Below are 19927 nucleotides of genomic sequence, written 5' to 3'. Positions count from 1 at the left end.
AACATAGCGCGATGTAGACACGTGGTAAATTGATGTAGACTACGTCGAGTTAAGTTACGTAACTTACATAGACTTACCCTGTAGTGTAGACAAGGCCTTGGATTGTAAACTCTTCAGGACAGGGATCGTGACCAGTTGTACAGTACCTAGCACAGTGGGGAACCATCATAGAGACTTTAATAAATGTTTTGGGAAATGCAGTGAAGCAGCTCGACATGATGACAATCTGGTTGTTGTGAAACAATGACATCTACAGTTCAACTAGATTTTTACTATGTTTTGCTCCTAAAAATGTTTTTATTTGCCCTAAAATCTTGTTTGTTTCTTGTTTTGTTAGAACAAGGGGGAAGTGGGGATGCCCATTGAAGTGTTTAGCCACAGCAGCAATAATTTTACCATTGTAAATTGAAAAATGGAACACAGGAATTAAAGTACAAAATCAGAAAAATAATATAAAACCAAAGTATAAACTACTTTTAAAGCAAAATAACGTAATGATTTTTTTTTTCCTTCTTCAGGCTGAACTCACGGGCATCAAATGGCGTAGGTACAATTTTGAAGGTCATGGGGATTGTGGCCCCATCATTTCAGCCCCAGCCCAGGATGATCCAATTCTGCTCAGCTTCATCCGCTGCCTGCAGGCCAATTTGCTGTGTGTATGGCGTCGTGATGTCAAACCGGATTGTAAAGAGTTATGGATATTCTGGTGGGGAGATGAACCAAACCTAGTAGATGTGATACATCGTGAACTGCATAGTAAGTTGTTTTATTCCTTGTAAATCTCTGACTCTACAGTGGAAGGTTTTAAAGTAACTTCTGCATTTGACTTAGTTATAGTTTATGTATACTGAGTTCTGAAAAGGCATGTAAATTCAACATTGCAGGTGGTACTCATTTGCAGATGAACCACAAGACAAGAATTGAAATGGACTTGGGATACTTGGGGTTTGGCTTGTTAATGGTTATGTTTTAGTGCAAACTCAAATGTGCTTGTAAAGTTAGCGTAAGTACAAGTTTACATAATTTAAAATATAGTCTAAGGTAATTAGAAATTAGCTGATAGAGCAAAGGCACCTGCTCTGTAGAGTCAACTCAAGCCCGTGGTATCTCATTTAAATCAGTGGGGTTCTTCATGGTTGCCTAGTCTGCCATGTTGATATCATTACACATTTAGAGCCTAAATGGAGAAAAGATGCAACAGGTGAGTATAACAGACAAAAGGAAGGAAAGAGATAGGGAGTAGAAGGGTAACAAAGATCCCACAGTTATTATTTAGGAATTGGACACCTTGATGATTTTTGGTGGTTCCCAGTGTTTTGTTTTGTTTTTAATAAGAATAAAATCAGCTATTCCTGCCTGATGCACATACATGAATCAGAAAAACCCATCAAGATGTTTAAATCCCAAGTCTAAATTGCAGGGCTATCAAGTAGAAAAAATATTATGTATTCTTTATAGTTTATGTTGAAGCTTTAACTTATATCCTTTTAATATACTATTTATATTTATACATCACAACCAAATATGCTTTCCCAGCTCCCTGTCCTCAAAGAATGCAAACCTGGTTTCTTAAGAAATATAGTTGAGATTTTTATAGTTGACTACTCCCATTAATTTCAATGGAATTTATATGGTTAAATCTCTAGTCAGCTTTGAAAATCTCAGTCTAAGGTTTTTGCATTCCTTTACTATTAGGAGATCTTTTTAGCTGTTCCTTAATTTTCTCCTTCATTTTTTCCACATTGTGTTTTTCTCCTAGTTAACTCTTATCCACTTTTCCTTTCAGAGATGGACTTTTACTCTTTATATACCTAATTTCCCTAGTTCCATCAACGGTTTAAAAAAAAAAAATTGTTCACATTTTCAGGGTGCTCAGTTGCCTAATTCTGTAAACAGTGTTTGAAGGATTTTTAGACCATTTTGGAATCAAAAATGTACAGTAAGAACTAAGGAGCAACTTGGCTCTTGCCATAAGTTTCTCTGTCTGTAGTCTTTGCCACCAAAACAACTATAAAGCAGTAAATCTTGCAGACTAGTCTAAATGTACACTTTGCTGTGTTTGTCCACTGTGCATAGTTGTCCCCACTCCCATATAATTTTTGGGGCGCGGCCTATTGTATTGCTGTACTTCTTTTATCCTGTTTTGTAACCTACTAACATTGTCATACGTCCTTACAGAATTCATGTTTTCATGAATACCAGATTGTTTTTTTGGCAATGTAACCTGTGAAATCTCAGAACTGAGGGGCCTTCTGTGTGTCTCTAGGCTTATTTTATGCAGGTAGCAATGCAGTCATGTATAATTAAAGAGATGGCTCAGAAGTGCTGCATCAAGCTATTCCACTAATGTTAATTTTTTATGAGGCACCTGTTCTGAGTGAAGGCGCGGGTGACATTCCTACTTACCCAGCTAAGCTTTAATAATATATACTTATTCCCTTTATGAAATGTCATTTATTTAATATTTCAAATGCAGTGTGGGACATAAGTGAGTTAAGTGATCTTTTTATTAGAAGGAAATTGCAGCGTGTATTTTCCATTTTTATTGTAAAATGGTATAGCTGGTTTACACCTCATGTTATAGGTAATAACATTATAGTAGTTATTGCTTCCAGAGATAACAGTACCTTGAGACAAGTAATTTCTGATGAGATTGTTTGATATGGTTTGGAATAGCATATAGCAAATAAAAAATATTATCACTTTGTTGTGGTTTAAATTTGGCACAGGCTCAAGGGAACTGTGTTGTCCAGTATTTTATGAAGCAAGCAAGAATAAATTTTTAAACATGATCTAGTCTGTGAATTCTGTACAGTGGCACCTTTCCAGCAGCAGTGTCATACTGACTAAAATTGTATGCGTGTAGTCAATTTCACATTGCCAGCATTACTAGGAAAGTGCAGTTGTATTGGAGTACAGCCACTATCACTTTGGGTGATCATTCTTCTTTACTGCTAATGATGCCTCAAACAAAAGGGAAAGAAAGGAAGCCTCTGAAACAAAATGATCGTAGGGAGAGATGTGAGGAAAGAGAAAGATGTTGAGGTTAGTGAAGGAGAAAGTAGGAGCAATTCACGCATATTCTGTGGAGGAAATACATGGAGACTGAATATGGAAGAGAAGAAAGACCCTGAGAAGAGGGGACAGAAGTACTGCCACTGATTGGATGGGTAGTTGCAAGAAACTGAGAAGTAACACCTCCTGCCACTTTTTTTTTTTTAATGTTTTTATTTAGAATCTTCATCTCCATTTGTAAGAGTATGAAATCACTGCTTTAATGTGCTTTTCATACATCACAAGCAAGTTTATTACATTCTGCTACTAATTGTCCTTAATTATACTTATGCTGCTTTAATTATTCAAAAAATACAATATATTGGTATTGTAGTGTGCCATTTAAACACAGTGATTCCACGGTGACTGGAATTGCAACATCCATTACAGAAAAGCAGTCATTTCTGGGGTGGAATACCTGCAATTGTTTAAGAACACACAATAGAGCTACAAAATAATTTAAGACAAAAGTAAAGAATCTAATCAACACTGCAGGAGAATTTAGATAGAATGCAATTTCCCAAATTAAAATTGAGACAAGACACTGAGATTAGCATATCATACTACTGCAAAAAGTTCCACTGGATCTTTTATTACTAACTGGTCAGCTTTGTACATATCACCTAAAAGATAGCAACTCTGGAAGCATATACACCCTTAACACCAAGGTAGCCACTGGTTCATTATCGACTCGATAGAATCATACAGATTTTAATATAAGACCATTGATTGTAATCATTTCGTTTTTTAATTAGACATTGCATATTGTTTTAAAGAGAGTGGACTGATTTTAAATCTTGATCTAAAAATTGCATATTAAAAATAATCAGGTGGAGGTTTTGTAAAAATGAATTTGATAATTTGTGCTTTTGCAACTTTAGATAAAAATTTATGATTAACCAAATTATACTTTTTTTTTAAACCCACATCAGTTAGATCTTATTTGAATTTTACAAAACTGCTGTATGAACACATTTTTGTTCAAAACCATTTTTTTTTTAGTATTAGAGCCCTGATCCTGCAAACCATTACACAGGTATGTAACTTTACTCACATGAATAGTTTCATGCATAGTCCACTTCAGTGGACTATGCATATGCTTAAATTGCTCTTGCATCATTGGGGTTTAAAATTGCAATTTTATTAAATATTCCTCTCTTAGTGGACTAATATCTTTGTCATTTTATAAAAAAATCATTTAAGTAATAACAATGAAAAGTTATGTAGACTTTCAATATGTTAGAGTTAGTTGTGAATGTTTAGTACACACTGCCCGAAATGTCAACTGAAAGTTAAAGTTAAGTTTCTAAACTCTATTTAGGCAACTAAGGGTGGAATTTTCAAAAGCACTTAAGTGACTTGGGAGCACAGTTCCCATCAACTTCAAACTGCAGGCCCTATATGGAAGAATATAACCTAGTTGAAGTATTTTAGTTTCTTTGACTTGTGGAAGTTCAGTATATCAGAAACTGGTATCGGTTGCAAATATGTGCACGCCATTTATCAGTTTTGAGTTTTTCTCCCCATAATAAGGCTGTTCATGAGGTCCTGGGGATTTTTCTTTTTCAGAGTAGAATTAACATTTTCAGTATGAAATTTCTTAGTAGAAAATCTCTGTGTAAAGTCTGAAATTCTAATAATAGGAAACTAATTAAAGAAAGGTTTCAGAGTGGTAGCTGTGTTAGTCTTTATCAGCAAAACCAACGAGGAGTACTTGTGGCACCTTAGAGACTAACAAATTTATTTGGGCATAAGCTTTCGTGGGCTAAAACCCACTTCAACAGATGCATGGAGTGGAAAATATAGTAGGAAGATACTATATAGTACATGAAAAGATGGGAGTTGCCTTACCAAGTGGAGGATCGGCTCTAATGAGACAATTCAATTAAAGTGGGCTATTATCAAAAGGAGGAAAAATGACTTTTGTAGTGGTAATCAGGGTGGCCCATTTCAAACAGTTGACAAGAAGGTGTGAGTAACAATAGGGGGAAATTAGCATGGGGAAATTAGTTTTTGTAGTGACCCATCCACTCCCAGTCTTTATTCAGGCCTAATTTGATCGTGTCCAGTTTGCAAATTAATTCCAGTTCTGCAGGTTCTTGTTGGAGTCAAGAACAAAATATCTACTCTATCAATTTAGGGCTATAAAATGAAAAATAAAGAACTAGCAACATCTAAATAAAATTGATGTAAATAAATTTGTGATTTAAATAAAACAGAACTTCCCCTCCCCCTCCCAATCATAGTTTTTATCCATCCTGGTTTGAAATAGAGGAGTTAATTTTATAGAACATTGTATAATTGATGCCACAGTTTTGCTTCTAATTATAATAGTTAGTAGAAAGTTTACACGAGGAACTCTTTTTTAAAAAAGCTTTTAAAATAGTGAAGACATGCTTAATATATTCTTGCAGGAGGGAATCAGGTTTTGTTGAAAATTCTCTTGATTTATGAGTTTGTTTCTGTAATATAAGGGAAAGCAAAAAAGAGCACTTACTTTTGGAAAACTGGTGGATGAACATGTAGATAGTTAAATGCTGCCATCAAATAAATAGTAAAGTAGTTGCTTTTAAACTTTATGCAATGTTTTTATGGATTATGGAGTAGCAGTAGTGACTTTTTTCCCTATAAGTTTGTTTGGGGTTTTTTTGCACGCACCCCACCCTCCTCTATACCAAACTGTTTTTTAAATATTGCAACCGAACTACAGATATGTATTTGTGGTGAGGGAAGGAAGTTAATTTGTTTTGTTTTAAAGACAGGGATAGAAAAAAGTTAACAGACATTTTGGGTGGGCGGGAGGAAATTAGGTGTCTTCACAAGTTTGAAAACTTTCAAATTCTTTTTTGTCATTGCATATCTTCAGAAAGAAGGAGGATCTGAAAGTTCCAGTTTACTTTATGGATTCCATTTTGTGTCTTTTGATACTCTAAATCCAATGTTAATTTTTTAAAAAATGTTCTGAAATAACATCTTAATGGTCCTTCAGCATCTGGCAGATATCTCAGGAGCATATTGTGTGTCAGCCTCTGTGTATCTCAAAAAGCATGTAGAAGTCCATAAACAACTTATTTGCTATCTGTTGCATGGGTCCTGTGCACTTTATAACCCCACGTTAATTCCTCCTCACCTTAAGAAATAGGTATAGAGTTCACAAATGAGCATGTTAATAGTCTGTAGTAAAGCAAAACTTTAAGATTTACTGATTTGTGAAAGGGTTAACCCCCCCGGAATGTCTTGTGGCTTTGTCTCTGTACTTTTAAGTGTGCAGCCTACTGATGTGGGCATCTTAAACCTTGTCCCCCACTGTTTATGTGGTACAGCGCTTATCTGAACCATGAGAGTATAAAGGGTTTGTGGTGTGCATAGTCACATAGATTAGAAACAATGCTGCTGGATAGGTCCTTGATATCTATATTAAGTTTAAGAGTAGGTATTTTGTATTGCCATTCAAAGATGAGTTGGAGGGTACACTTCTGTTTTTGTACATTTTATTTTGAGTAGATGGTGCATAGAATCTCAGGGTTGGAAGGGACCTCAGGAGGTCATCTAGTCCAACCCCCTGCTCAAAGCAGGACCAATCCCCAACTAAATCATCCCAGCCAGGGCTTCGTCAAGCCTGACCTTTAAAAATCTCTAAGGAAGGAGATTCCATCACCTTCCTAGGTAACCCATTCCAGTGCTTCACCACCCTCCTAGTGAAAAAGTCTTTCCTAATATCTAACCTAAACCTCCCCCATTGCAACTTGAGACCATTACTCCTTGTTCTGTCATGGTCAAAGCTGTGTGGTGTAAAGTGTGTGAAGGGAAAGGGGGTCAGAGTTAAGTTTGGGTTTAATACTTCAGTGATGATTGATCATAAGTGCACTTAGCTTCTAATTTGGTGGTTTAATTTATATTACTATACCTTTTATACAAAGCTGTGTAAAACTGTTAATTACCTATATGCAGCATGGGCTTCCATACCATTACCAGAAAAGCTGTACGGCTAGATTCATGGTCAAGGGACCTTACTGTTAAATTTAGGCTGGCTGCTCTTATTTCTTGAGATCTGATTTATGGGAGTTCTGAAAGTGAACTTAAAACAATCACCCAACACAATGGTGGGTTTGTTTCTTTAACTTAAAAATCCCATCTGGTTCCTCTGTGGAAAATCCTCCCTCCTGTTAAGAGTAGACAGTCCTAATAAGATCCAAAAGAAGATTGGAGTGTTCCTTGAGAAGGACATGTGCCAAGTCCTTTTGGCCCACTGATGTCTGAGCTAGAGGCTTGCAGACAAAAGGTATAAATGTTCAAGAAGAGTCTTATGCCTGCTACTAATTTCCAGTTCTGCTTCTTGAAATAGTAGTTGGCTTTCTTGGGTGCTTCAATAACAATAGAATTTCTTATTCCCATTAGCTCAGTGAGGGTGTGAAATCTAATTCATTGCTTCCTTTTCATATCCGATTGCCCTCTTAAATACCACAGATACCTCCCAGAAAGGATCTAATCTACACTACCTAATGTGTTGTTAATAAAATGGTCCTTCCATTGGCGATAGAAACGTATGCATGAAATCTGCCAAATCACTAATTTTACCATTGGATCTGGGGGATTTCATTGCACTCATTAAATGTTCAAACTCTTTGTATTATATTCCTGTTGATCCTAGTCCCCATTACTTAATAGGGGGCTTTCTCTCAGATTTACATTGTCCACTTTGACTTTGAATCAGCATTGCAAGTGTTCATGGAAAATGATGGCAATCATCACAACTGTGTTGAGAAAGGAAAAGGCTCAGGTGTGATTCTGTATCTGTGTACTGATTCATCAAGAATTCTACTTCTGATTCCACAAATGATGTGGTCATATTTATTCATATGTTCCAGGAATTAAAGTTTATAGTAAACTATAATGAAAAGTTTATCTGTAGCGCAAGATCTGGTTTATCTAAGAATCCATTGTCAGATTCATCCTTTCCTAAACATAAATTGATCAAGTTGGCACTATAATCTTGTGTGTCAAACCCTTTGTTTCCTGTGGTTTTAGTCTTTTCTTTTGCTATTGTTCTCAGTGTCTGATTCTTGAGCCAAACCCTTGCTTTTACATCCAATCCAGTAGTGTTGCACTTCCATGAGTCCTTTGAAGATATTCTCTCAAACTGAGGATACTGGTAACTGTACAATATTGGTTGTAGGATGTTAGTGTTTTGAAGGAAATTCTGTGAACCAAAATGGCTTATTCCGTGCAGGTAAATCATTAGGGATAGAGAGCTTATCTGTGGTTATTCAATACTTTTGCGTGGTTTGGCAATACAGTTAAAATCCTGCCTATGTTGAAAGATGGAACTGTGGTTTAATCCTGCCCTCAGGCAATTGTATTGTAATGGAGTGTGCTTACACAAGAACGAATAAAATCTAGCTAAAAATAGAATTTTGTATATGTTTTGGAAGCTTTTCAGTTTAAAAAGCAGATGTCAGTATCAACTAAATAATGATTACTATTTAATGGAAAAAATACTAAGGTATAGCTGAAAATAATAGTGGTAATTTAGAGGGTTTGAATTGAGGGTAGAAGTTACAAGGATCTTTGTAGTACAAAATTAAACAAATCTCACTACTGGAAAGCCATTAGCTATTGAAAAATCTGTCTCCTTGCTGATTACTGATAATAAGAACATTTAAGAGATTTGTTTTCTTAATTCTCCAGAACACACATTGTTTTAATAGCTTTGAGATCATTAAATTTTTACTTCTTTCAGTTAACTAAATGAGAATTCAATTTTTTTTTAACTTGCAAAATTGTGCTGTCACCCTTGGATTCTACAGTCCATTAATTGGAGTGTAATGATTGCTAGTTAAGGTTTGGATTAGACAAAATAAACTTTTTTGTAAGAAGGCATATTAAATGAGGCTATTGTGTCCTCATTTGGGATTAAGAAATTGCTTCATGGGAAAGTGCCAACTCCTCTTACACACATGAGATTGACAAGAGCTTTACTATGTCTGTGCAAGATGTCTTCATTTTGTTTTGTTTCCCCTTTTAAACAAGTCTCTCCCCCCACTCTTTAGAACTGGTTTTATGTTACATGCAGCCAGTGTATAATTCATTTTAATGAATCCATCTCATTTCTAAATGGGAGAATCCATGAGAATTTTGTTTCTGGTTTTCACATAGGCACTTGGATATTCTTTTTTCATATTAACAAAAATATTGGAGGTTTATAGTTGTCATCTAAGGGAATATATATACTCCCACATCAACAGCTTGTAGTTAATGATGCATCATTCTGAACTGATTGAAGAAACTACTGAATACATTGATGTTTTTCCCCATATCATTTGTAGTATGTGGTACTTCAAGATTGCTTTAATTTCTGTTATTAGTCAAGGCCCATGTGTCAGATATTTTAGTATTGCACTTGTAATCTTTTCATATTTGAAGTTTTCTTTTGAAACTGCTACAAAGTGTGGTACAACTATCAGGGAAATTTCAGAGGAAAAACTATTAGTAATAAAAAGTACCTTTAGAGGCTACAAAAATAAACTCTTCCCTCTCCATTCCTCCTCCTCCAAAGAAGAGGCTAAGTTTCAAGCAGAGAGTGAGAGTTATTCAAGGTTCTTAACTATTTCAGAATTTTTATTAATCTCACAAGAACTACATTAACCACCGTTTTTCTGCTACTTTTTGTTTATTCGGGAATAAGTGAGATTGTATGTGTTGTAGAATAGTAACTTCCATTGTGCACTGGTTATCTAAAAGATTATTTTGCATAGCTATTTCAATAAGATTAGATTTAATAGGTGGTTATTTATATATATATATATAGGAAAAGAAAATACAGGATTCTGAATTTGATAAGCAATAGATGTGAACTTTTGTAAAAATATGGCAAGATCATCATAACTTGGAAATTTTTTAAGATAAAAGCTATTTTTTAAGATAAAAACAAATTAGGAAGAACTATTAAACAAAAAGTGCTTGGAATTAACCAGAGTGTTGAGACCAAGTTGAAGTCCAACTTTTGAATGTAAATAAAAATCTATGTTTTACCACAGGCAACTCACTGAACTAAGTAATTAGTTTTTTCCATGAAAAATTAGACATTATACTGAGGCTGCACCGGAGCAGTATGTAAAGGATTTATATGCTAGTTATATTAAAATTAAACAATCATTAAAAGATTGTATTTTAAAAGTACTGCTTGAGGGGAAAATGAAGAAATCTAATCAGAATTTATGTTTTTGCTGTGCATAGTGCAAATTTAAGCAATATCGTCTACAGTAGTTGATGTTTTTTGCTTCAGGGAATCCTTTTTCCAGTGAAATGAAGTCACTTAACTGTGTAAAGTAAATCTAAGTTAGCTTCAAGTGAAATCTGCATTAATAGAATTCATTACTAACGTCTGTATTTTTATGTACTGAGTCATCCTGTGAACAAAGAGGCTGTTAAATTAATCTTTAAAACTAGATGAACTGTTACCTTTGATTACATATAGATTCATATTTTTCTAATATGTAAATAATGAACGCTTGTACATAAGCCGTATGATACTGTTTAACAATTGTGAAATAAAGAAGCAAGACTGTTTTGAAGTTCTCATAGTTTCTCTTTTAAAGGAAAAATTTTCCATTACAGAAATCATTTGCTCTTTTGTTCTTTATAATCTTATCAAGGCTCATTATATTTTGACATGAAAATTTTTTGTCCCTAAAACAATAAGATTATTGCATCTTTTAATTAGGCTCTTAGTTATCATCTTTGCTACATTTGTGAGCATTATTATCTGAGGATCTGAATATATCTCCATTTTATGCATATAATATATATACAGATTTGCATATAGGATAAAAATTGACCCTTTGTTTTCTATGCAGTTGCAATCTTCCATGAAATGTGAGCCACAGTACAATAAATTAAGAAATGTTTCTGAACGTAAACTCTCTCTGTTAAATAATAGAACTTGTTATTTGGGTTCTAATAAATTTTTAGCTGAAATAGTATTCCATAAATTTGCATAGATAAAAATATCCTTGCACAGACCTGGAAAAAAAAACAGTTAGTAAAGCAGTATATGAAATGCAGAGGCTAGTAGGAACTTTGCTCAAGAAATGAAATAAGAATTTCCTCTCTGTTCATTCCCTATGGGTATTGCTTGAAAAAAATCTTTTGGAGTTAAAAAAATAAACATCTTCTCAGAAGATGTCACACATAGCAGTCATTCATGTAATGAAAAGAAAAATCTGTTCTCAGTCCAAAACGTTGTTGGAACTGGAATTAATGTTTTTAAATACGTATTAACACCGTTATAAGGAAAAGAGGCAGGGAGACCTTTACTAGCATGTTGTTCTTTTTAAAATAATAGATCCTACAAAAAACACACGTATTTGAAAGGCAGGAAGTGACACTGTAATCTTAATAGTAATTCTATATGAAAATATTATACCTAATATTGTTACTTGAAGGGTTGTAGACTTATTATATGGAACTAATCAGCTTTTAGGTTAACTGGCTGGCATCCAACATCTCTGGCTGTCAAAGGTTTTGTAACTCACATGGCTTATTCAAGTACATAATAAATATATGTCAACTTTCTGTGAAAAGTTGTGTTCCTGTTTGAGTACTAGTTATGGAAAGACTATAGGGACAGTTTTCAACCACCATTAAGTGGGTCACAGAGTTGGGAAGAAACATCCAAACCCCACAGGTTTCCAGTTGTATAGGATTTTAATTAACTAAATTAAGCATAAGCAAAAGCAGAATATATATATATGTATTCATCTACATCTGATTTTATATATATATATATAGATAGATAGATATATATAGATATAATCAGATGTAGATGAACGTAATATGTTTTTTCAGGTTTGCACATACATACAACTCCTAACCTATAAAATATGTGTGCGTGAGATCTTTTAGACAAGAAGGTGGTTTATCCTAGGGCTGTTTTAGGTATTTGAGGAACAATTCTATAGGTGCCATTCTCATACATTGTGTGAGTTCTGTCCACACACACACTCTTGTGTGGACATGTACATGCACACACGCATTGGCAACTGTCAGCTGCAGTTTTTTTTAAAAAAGGGTTAAGGACAAGAATGCAAAAGTAGAGGCATCCCTTTATTAATAAAATAAAAAAAACTAAACCAAAAAGGTTCTAACCATCCTAAAAAGTCCCTACTCAAAAATAATTAAGGTGCAACGCTAACAAAAAGTTGAAACTGAAATTATAGGAAAACACCAATCATATATTCCCTCAGCCATGCACAAAGAGGGACAGTTCTCATTCTTATGCTTATAACGTCCCCTTTATATGTTTATGTTCAGTGTCTCAACTTTGAACAGCATTACTTTGTCGCACAACATATAGGTGAAAACTTTAACTCAGTTCAAGTAAAAAGTCTTTTCCTCCTAAAATCACAGTTTTGGGGCTCAGTTTTTATATGCGGGCCTATCTGCTTCACACTATTTACTATAACTGACAATTAGAGGGTAAAAAAATTGTTTGATTTTTGCTGTTTGTGTATTTAGTGCATTTGACAGCATTTTGTGTGGTTGGTTTCATGGTTTCCCTTGGATAGTCATTGTGTGTTCTCTGCTGTGTGAAAGACCCACAAAAACTATGAAGGGGAGAGAAACATATAAACAAACCAGGACTAAGTGATTTATAAACCCAACAAAACTGGCAAGGAGACTCAGAGCTTCTTTAATTGTTTTAAGGTGGGAGGGGAGTGTGGAAAGACTAGATTTCCAGTTGGCAGTATCCCTTAAGCTTACAATTTTAATAAAAACAAAATCCCTTGCCAAACAATGGAAAGCATAGAAATCCAAAGTTTACATACCCCAAACAATCTTAAATCTATCCATGTATTCCTGCCATCTTATGTACTCTCCAGGGTAAGGCAGATCTATGTCTGACAAATGTAGTAGTATAGTACCTGGTTTACATATTACCTCTGGATATTTTCCTGCCTTATCCAAAACCTAGCAACAGCTGCCTATTTTAAATCCTAGTTACTTCACTGTACTTCAGTGTTTTCTCAAGGACTCTGGATGTCTTAAGCCATGTCCTAAGTTTACATAGCAGAATGTATGTAGTATAACTTGCATAGGGGTACTTGGGTTTTTGATGTCTGCTGTGTGGAAGCTTAAAATCTATGGTTAAGTATTGTAAAGTTTTCAGTGACTGAAATGAAGTAAATACGTTAGGAAGGTGAGATCAGGAATTGGAAAGGTCTTGAGTGTATATATGAAGTCTAATAACAATACTTCTAGTTTACATGGTGACTTCTACCTAAGGATTTTGACATCTTCACAAACAGTAGTTAATTTAGCCTCACAACTTTCCTGTTAGATAAGTGCTATTATCCCCATTTTACAGCTGAAGAAATGAATCAGAGGATTAATTGATTTGCCTAAGGTAACAGAAGATGTATGCACAGTCAGGAATAGAATCTAGATCAGACTCCTAGTGTTGTCGCTAAACCATCTGCCCACTTCCCAGAGGCAAGCAGTTGATGATGACTTATCAAAGGATGCTGTGTTGGAGATTGACTTCTGGTTAAGTAAATGGCATGTATCATTCTGTGGGGTGGTACATGTGTTTCTATTTTTGAGCATGCATCCTTGTACTGAAGTTACCTGACTCATATTGCTGGTGTTGAAATTGCTGGTGATGTGCACAGGATTATGGTGGTTCTTGGATTTGATGTGTAGGGTGGGCAGGTTAAAGAGATGTGGGATATAAAAAAGCTTTCCCAGGCTTGCATAGAAGCTGATACAGACTTCCTAAAGCAATCATAGTAAAAATGTATTTTAGGGCATCCTGTATCTGCTGATTTATTGTAACAAATGTATGTGCAGTAACTTCCTTTAGAAAAGTTTTTTCCATTCACTACTATTTTTACTATAGCCTAAGGGACTGGGATTTTTATAAATTGTTACGCTGTTGATTGAAATACAGGTTATAGTAGATTAAAATGTATATTTGTCTCATGTATAAAGATTCTTTCTTTTCAGGGGAAATCCCTCTTTTGTTGGGCTCTTGTCTTTCTTAACTCAGGCAGGCAGCCCAATTTCAAGTCACTGAGAACTTGACTTAATACTGGAAGGATACATAACATGCACTAATGGCAATGTTTCTTTGCCAAGCATTTTGCCCTAGAAGTTTATTAAATCTTAATTTAATTGAATGGCTAAACAGGGCATTTGTTGACTTGCATGCTGCTTACCAAATGCATCCTCAGGTTTGCCATCCAGGGCAACTTAATCACAAAACCAAGTGTAAAGAGCCTTCCACACACAGGCATTTGGAAAAAAAAATTATGAATGGATTTTGGCCTCTTATTCCCCCCCTCTCCCACACCTCCCTAAAAGTAGAATTTTTGTTCATTAAAGGAGTCATCGGGATCCCACATAAAATCTTAATTTAATGACAAAATTATAATTTCTTTCTCAGAAGGTATCAAAAGTTTTTTCCTCTATGTAAGCTGCGAATTTCAACTAATTCTCTATTATACAAAATTCTTTAAAAAGTGCCTGAGAGAAGCAATTGCAGGAGTCCTTGTCTGCTTCTAGTATCCACAACTCATTCCCCAAATCTTTTCAAGCTATACAGGTGATCAAAATTGAATTTCAAGGCCTGTTGATAGGTCCCTTAGTGGGACGGAGGTATGACATATGAGAAGTTTACTTCTCTTTTGCCTGCAGAAAAAGGTATTAAACTTTCTCTGAGCATATAGAATTTCAGTTTACTTGTCCTGTGCCTCTAAGGTCAGTAGTTTTGAGACTGACTGCCAAATTTTATCTTCGGTTACTAGAATAATCAAAATTACTTCAGTAGAATTGCACAAATATAACTAAGGACAAAATGTGACCCAAAATCTAAAGGAAAGTAAGCAAGAAAGATGGTTTTGCATGTAATTGCAGTGATGCCTCAATAGAACAATATATTTTTTGCAAAGTTTAGCATAAAATACCAAGAGTCGTCTACGGGATAGTAGATCTGTAATGGAAAGCCTGTTTGGGAGATTTTGCCTTTTAATGTAGGGCTCACTGCTCTTCCTTATAAAAGTTAGAGCTTTTGGGGAAAATAGAGATGCTGCAGTGAAGGGCAAGAATAACAGAGGAAAAAATCTAGGTCTCTCTCCCCGCCCCCTCCCCCGATTCTAAAACAAATTCCTGGATCACTTGTAATCCAAGAATAGATATAAAGTCAGATATCTCTAGTTCACTTGTCTCAATCATCCTCAGTCTGAACATAGGAATTCAGATGTTCACTGCACTAATAGCCTTTCGGACACCATGATTCCTATTTTTTTCAGTTCCATCTTAGGAGGTGGGCACTTCATTGTGGAAGGTTCTCACCCATTTTGGGAACTGCATTATGTCTACCAGCTATAAAAGGGATCTTTTGTCTTCCATCGGAACATATAATCCTGCGAGATAAACTGTGGAGAATGTTGCTCTGAAGGGGTCAGAGTGATCTGGCTTGGTTAATGAGCTGGGCCCATTCAGACAAAATGTGTTTTAATACGACCAAATGCAAGATTATATATCTATATATTGGAGAGGGTGCAGAAAAGAGCCACAAGAATGATTTGAGGGCTGAAAAAATGAATTGCAGCGAAGGACTGAGGGAGTCCTTCAAAATGGCTCAATCTGTTTAAATTAATAAATCTGATAAATTATACTGTGATCAAGTCATCTCTTAAAAGTAACTTCATGGAGAGAAGATATTCGGTACTTAAGTGCTTTCTAATTTTGCAGAAAAAGACATAACCAGAGCCACACATCTTAACAGTGAGGGCGATTTACCGTTGGAACAAACTACTAAGGAAGTGGTTGTTTCTCCATTTCTTGATGTCTTCAAATCAAGACTAGGTGCCTTTCTGGATGGATATATATATCCTCCCCCCCACCCTCTTCTGTTGAAAAGTTTTACACTAAAAATACTCACAGATGATGAAAAACAAAAGTCTAGGACCAGTTAACATCCCTAACTGTAAAAACAATGCAAACTGAAACACAAAATTGATAAGCAGATATCCTGCGCTATATTTCAAACCATTGCTATGTTCTTAAACCTTTTATTAAGGCAAAGTTACGATGAAAAAAATTAACATACCACATCTTATATTACTTGTTACTTATTCAGCATCAGGTTATTATTCAAAGACTCAAGCTAAAGGTTCTAGCTTGCTGGTTGGGGAGCCCCCTTTCTCTGAGTATGCTAAAAAGTGTGACCAAATTTCTAAATACCTATCATTTGTGGCACTTCTTTTGTATATGTACTTGGTGTGAAATCTTTTCCATTACAAGGATAGTCCATATTTTACTACACCACAGTTCCATAGGAGTTATCGCTATATTTTCCCAGTAATGTGCATACTAAGACTAGCTGTTAACAAAAATGAAATTACTTTGTCATTCTGTTCAAAATGTAGATCCTCTACAGGTCAGGGGATCTTTGGGAAGCTGGTATTTTGTCATAAGATGTATCTCTTTAATAACTTCCTCCCAAAACAGTTCCTGGACAAAACCACCACATGTTACCCTTTCCCCGCCTCCAACAGAGCACTTCCCTAATAGCACAAATATGATGGATTTTAACTAGAGTCAAATGCCATCAATACAGTAACTTATAGGAATTTTCTTTGAGCAACATAAATTGAAGATATATATCCATTTCCCCATATAGGGACTCACTCATCCAGATAATTTTCTTTGTCTAAATCCCTCCCCCATCTTTTCATCTGATTGTTTTCATATCCAGATCTTTTTCAGTCAAGAATTGTATATATCTTAGAAAGTAAACCTGGTGTTCCAGCATTCTCATGGGTCAATTTCTGAAATGTGGTTAAAGGTCTAGATAGAGCTGCCTTGTATCCAAATTTCCGAATAAAATGTTTGACTTGTAAATATTGAAAATACAGGATCTTAATATTTGCATTATTACATCTTTTGGCATGATTTTAAATCAGGATCCAGGAATAGCTGTGGGTATTGAGCATGCTCAGCTCTTACCCATAATGAATAGTCATTTTGATATTTCCTGGGGAGAAATTCCTGATTATTAACCCAAGTAGCTAGGGGAGAGGGCCTAAAAAACTTGTCTAGAGCTTCCAAAGTGGTCTTTATTTTTGGTGCCATAAATTACTTTTTAGCTAATAATTATTATGAATAGCTGTATTTGGGCTCCAGTCTTGTTAGAGAGTTATCCAGTATTTGAATGTTTTTTGTTAACCTAATTGACCACACCTTTTAATTGTGATGCATAATGAATAATAATAATAATAATAATAATAATAAACCAAATTAGAGGCAGCTAGCCTACCCCATGTTTTAGGCTTATACAGAACTTTAGAATTCACCCTTTGTGTTTTTATGTTTCCATGTGAATTTTAATAGCGCATCCTGCCATGTTTTTAATGTTGGGGATATTAACAGAGATGCACTGCAACAAATATAACCGCTTTGGGAGGACATTCATCTTTGCCGACGCTATTGTACCTCACCAAGAAATTTCATATTTGTTCCATTCCTCCAAGTCTTATTATTTTATTTCACATTGGAGGGTAATTTGCCTTTAAAAGATGTTTATGGTTCTCCACAATATTTACTCCTAAGTAGTTGAAGATTCCATTACCCATTCAAATGTATGTAGTGACAACAGTTGATTTTGACCATTTTGGAATATTGCTTCCTAAAATTTCAAATAGATCATAGTTTATTCTGAAGTCTGATACCTGCCCAAATTCCAATTATTTGTTCTATAACTTTTAATGGGAGTTCTGGATCCTGCAAATATAACCAGACGCTGTCAGCATACAAAGCTATCTTGTGTTCTAATCCAAAAGGTGTTTTGAAGCCTGTTACCAAGGGTTTGTTTTTCACATTTATTGCAAATGGCTCCATTGCCAAAGCAAAAAGGGGGGTAATGGACCACCCCTGTCTTGTACCCTTAGACAAATTAAAAGGAGGGCATTGATGACTGTTAACCAAAGGATTTATATAAAGGGCCAATATGCCCTGTAAAACTGGTTTCCAAAACCAAGCCATACCAGAATGTCTGAGGTACTCTCTGTCTAGCTGGTCAAAAGTTCTTAGCTTCCAAAGAAAGAAGCGCGGGGGAAGAATTCATTACTGTGTTTTGTTATATTGAACTTCTACAAGTCAAGAAAAATCATTTGATATACTTAAATTCTCAAAAAATTTATTATGTGCACAGAGAATAAGTACTGTAATTTTGGGTAAGATATGCCATGTTCTTCATAGTGGGTGCATCCCTGCTTTAAGTGGGAAAATTCAATTACGGAACTGCCAGATGCTTCCATATTTTAAGATAGTAATTGGAGTTTGTGGGCTCATTTAGAGCAAGGAATGGTGGTGCCAGATCAAGTCTTCAGGTTGGTCAGTCTTATTTAAATGAGTTGAGTAAAAACACTTTTATCCATTCTGAGGTACAACGCTCATTGTATCCACATCACTTCACAGTTGTGAAACATGGGTACTGACAAAACATCTGGAGCAAAACCTGCAAACAAGAACTGGATAGACTAAGTATTGACAACATCTGTGGAAGACTGAGTGTGCAGTTTGTGATTACAGTCATTAGAAGGTTCCAACTATGATGGTTTGGCCATGTTGCTAGAATGACCTCATACTGACTGCTTATAATTGTTCTCTGTGGAAGAGGAGGCATAGTGAGAGAGGCTGTGGATGTCCAAGGAGACAATAATATAACAAGGTATATAAAACTATCCAGACAATCTCTAAACAGGCTCAAATGGTAGCTCAAAACAGACATGGATGGAACCTGCTCATAACCTTGTACCTACACAACCTTGGTGTTTGGAAAAAGGAGATGATACTAATTAGAAGAAACCATATTTATAGTAAGGATGATTTTTGTAGTTTCCTGAAAAGTATCAATAGTATATTTTATGGCACCTTCATAGTAAAGCTGCAGCACTATACATTATTGGTGGTTAAGCTAAATTAATTGAATAGGTCTATAGCTATAGCTACCAAATTCATGGGACATTTTGGTCAATTTCACAGTCATAGGATTTTTAAAATTGTAAATTTCATGATTTCAGCTATTTAAATCTGAAATTTCACAGTGTTGTAATTGTAAGGGTCCTGACCCAACAAGGAGTTGTGTATGCGTGTGTGGGTATTACAAGGTTATTGTAGCTGGGGGGTTTGTGGTACTGCTACCCTTACTTCTGTGCTGCTGCTGGCAGCAGCGCTGCCTTCAGAGCTGGGCAGCTGGAGAGCGGTGACTGCTGGCCGGGAGCCCAGCTTTGAAGGCAGAGCTGCCCAGAAGTAAAGATATGGTATGGTATTGCTACCCTTACTACTGTGATGCTGCCTGCAGAGCTGGGCCCTCAGTCAGCAGCTGCCACTCTCCAGCTGTCCAGCTCTGAAGGCAGCACAGAAGTAAGGGTGGCAATTCTGTGACCCCTCTAAAATAACCTTATGGCCCCCCCTGCAACTCCCTTTTGGGTCAGAATCCCCAATTTGAGAAACGCTGGTCTCCCCTGTGAAATCTGTATTGTATAGAGTGAAAGCACACAAAAGACCAGATTTCATGGGGGGAGCCTGTGATGTGTTTTTCATGGCTGTGAATTTGGTAGGGCTCTATCTAAAGCTCTATTGTTTTAAGAGCAAAGGGGGCATTATGAAGTTGGTAGTTCTAGTGCCTGACTTGAGACCTAATTATATTAAAACGAGATTACTGATTTTACTGCCTTTTTTTGATGAAGTAAACAAAAACATTTTTTTGGAGTAAGCATTTTTATTTTTCAGTTGCTGAGGGCTCTAAATATGCATTTGCCCACTTGTTAGTGGCAAGTCATATTACTGAATGGCTAATTACAGGGTT

General features: G+C 35.6%; 1 protein-coding gene across 2 annotated transcripts in view; it reads left to right on the top strand.

Annotated features, from left to right (window-relative positions):
* MED13L (mediator complex subunit 13L) overlaps positions 1-19927 on the top strand; it is a 396084-nt gene that overhangs the window by 35219 nt on the left and 340938 nt on the right. For both annotated transcript variants that reach the window (XM_005303233.5, XM_005303234.5), the window contains exon 2: positions 519-756. In XM_005303233.5, the coding sequence (XP_005303290.2) occupies positions 519-756 (238 nt within the window). The remainder of the gene's footprint in view (positions 1-518; positions 757-19927) is intronic.

Source organism: Chrysemys picta, chromosome 15, assembly GCF_011386835.1.
Source record: "Chrysemys picta bellii isolate R12L10 chromosome 15, ASM1138683v2, whole genome shotgun sequence".
Classification (NCBI taxonomy): domain Eukaryota; kingdom Metazoa; phylum Chordata; order Testudines; family Emydidae; genus Chrysemys; species Chrysemys picta.
This window is presented reverse-complemented; position numbering and strand designations above follow the sequence as displayed.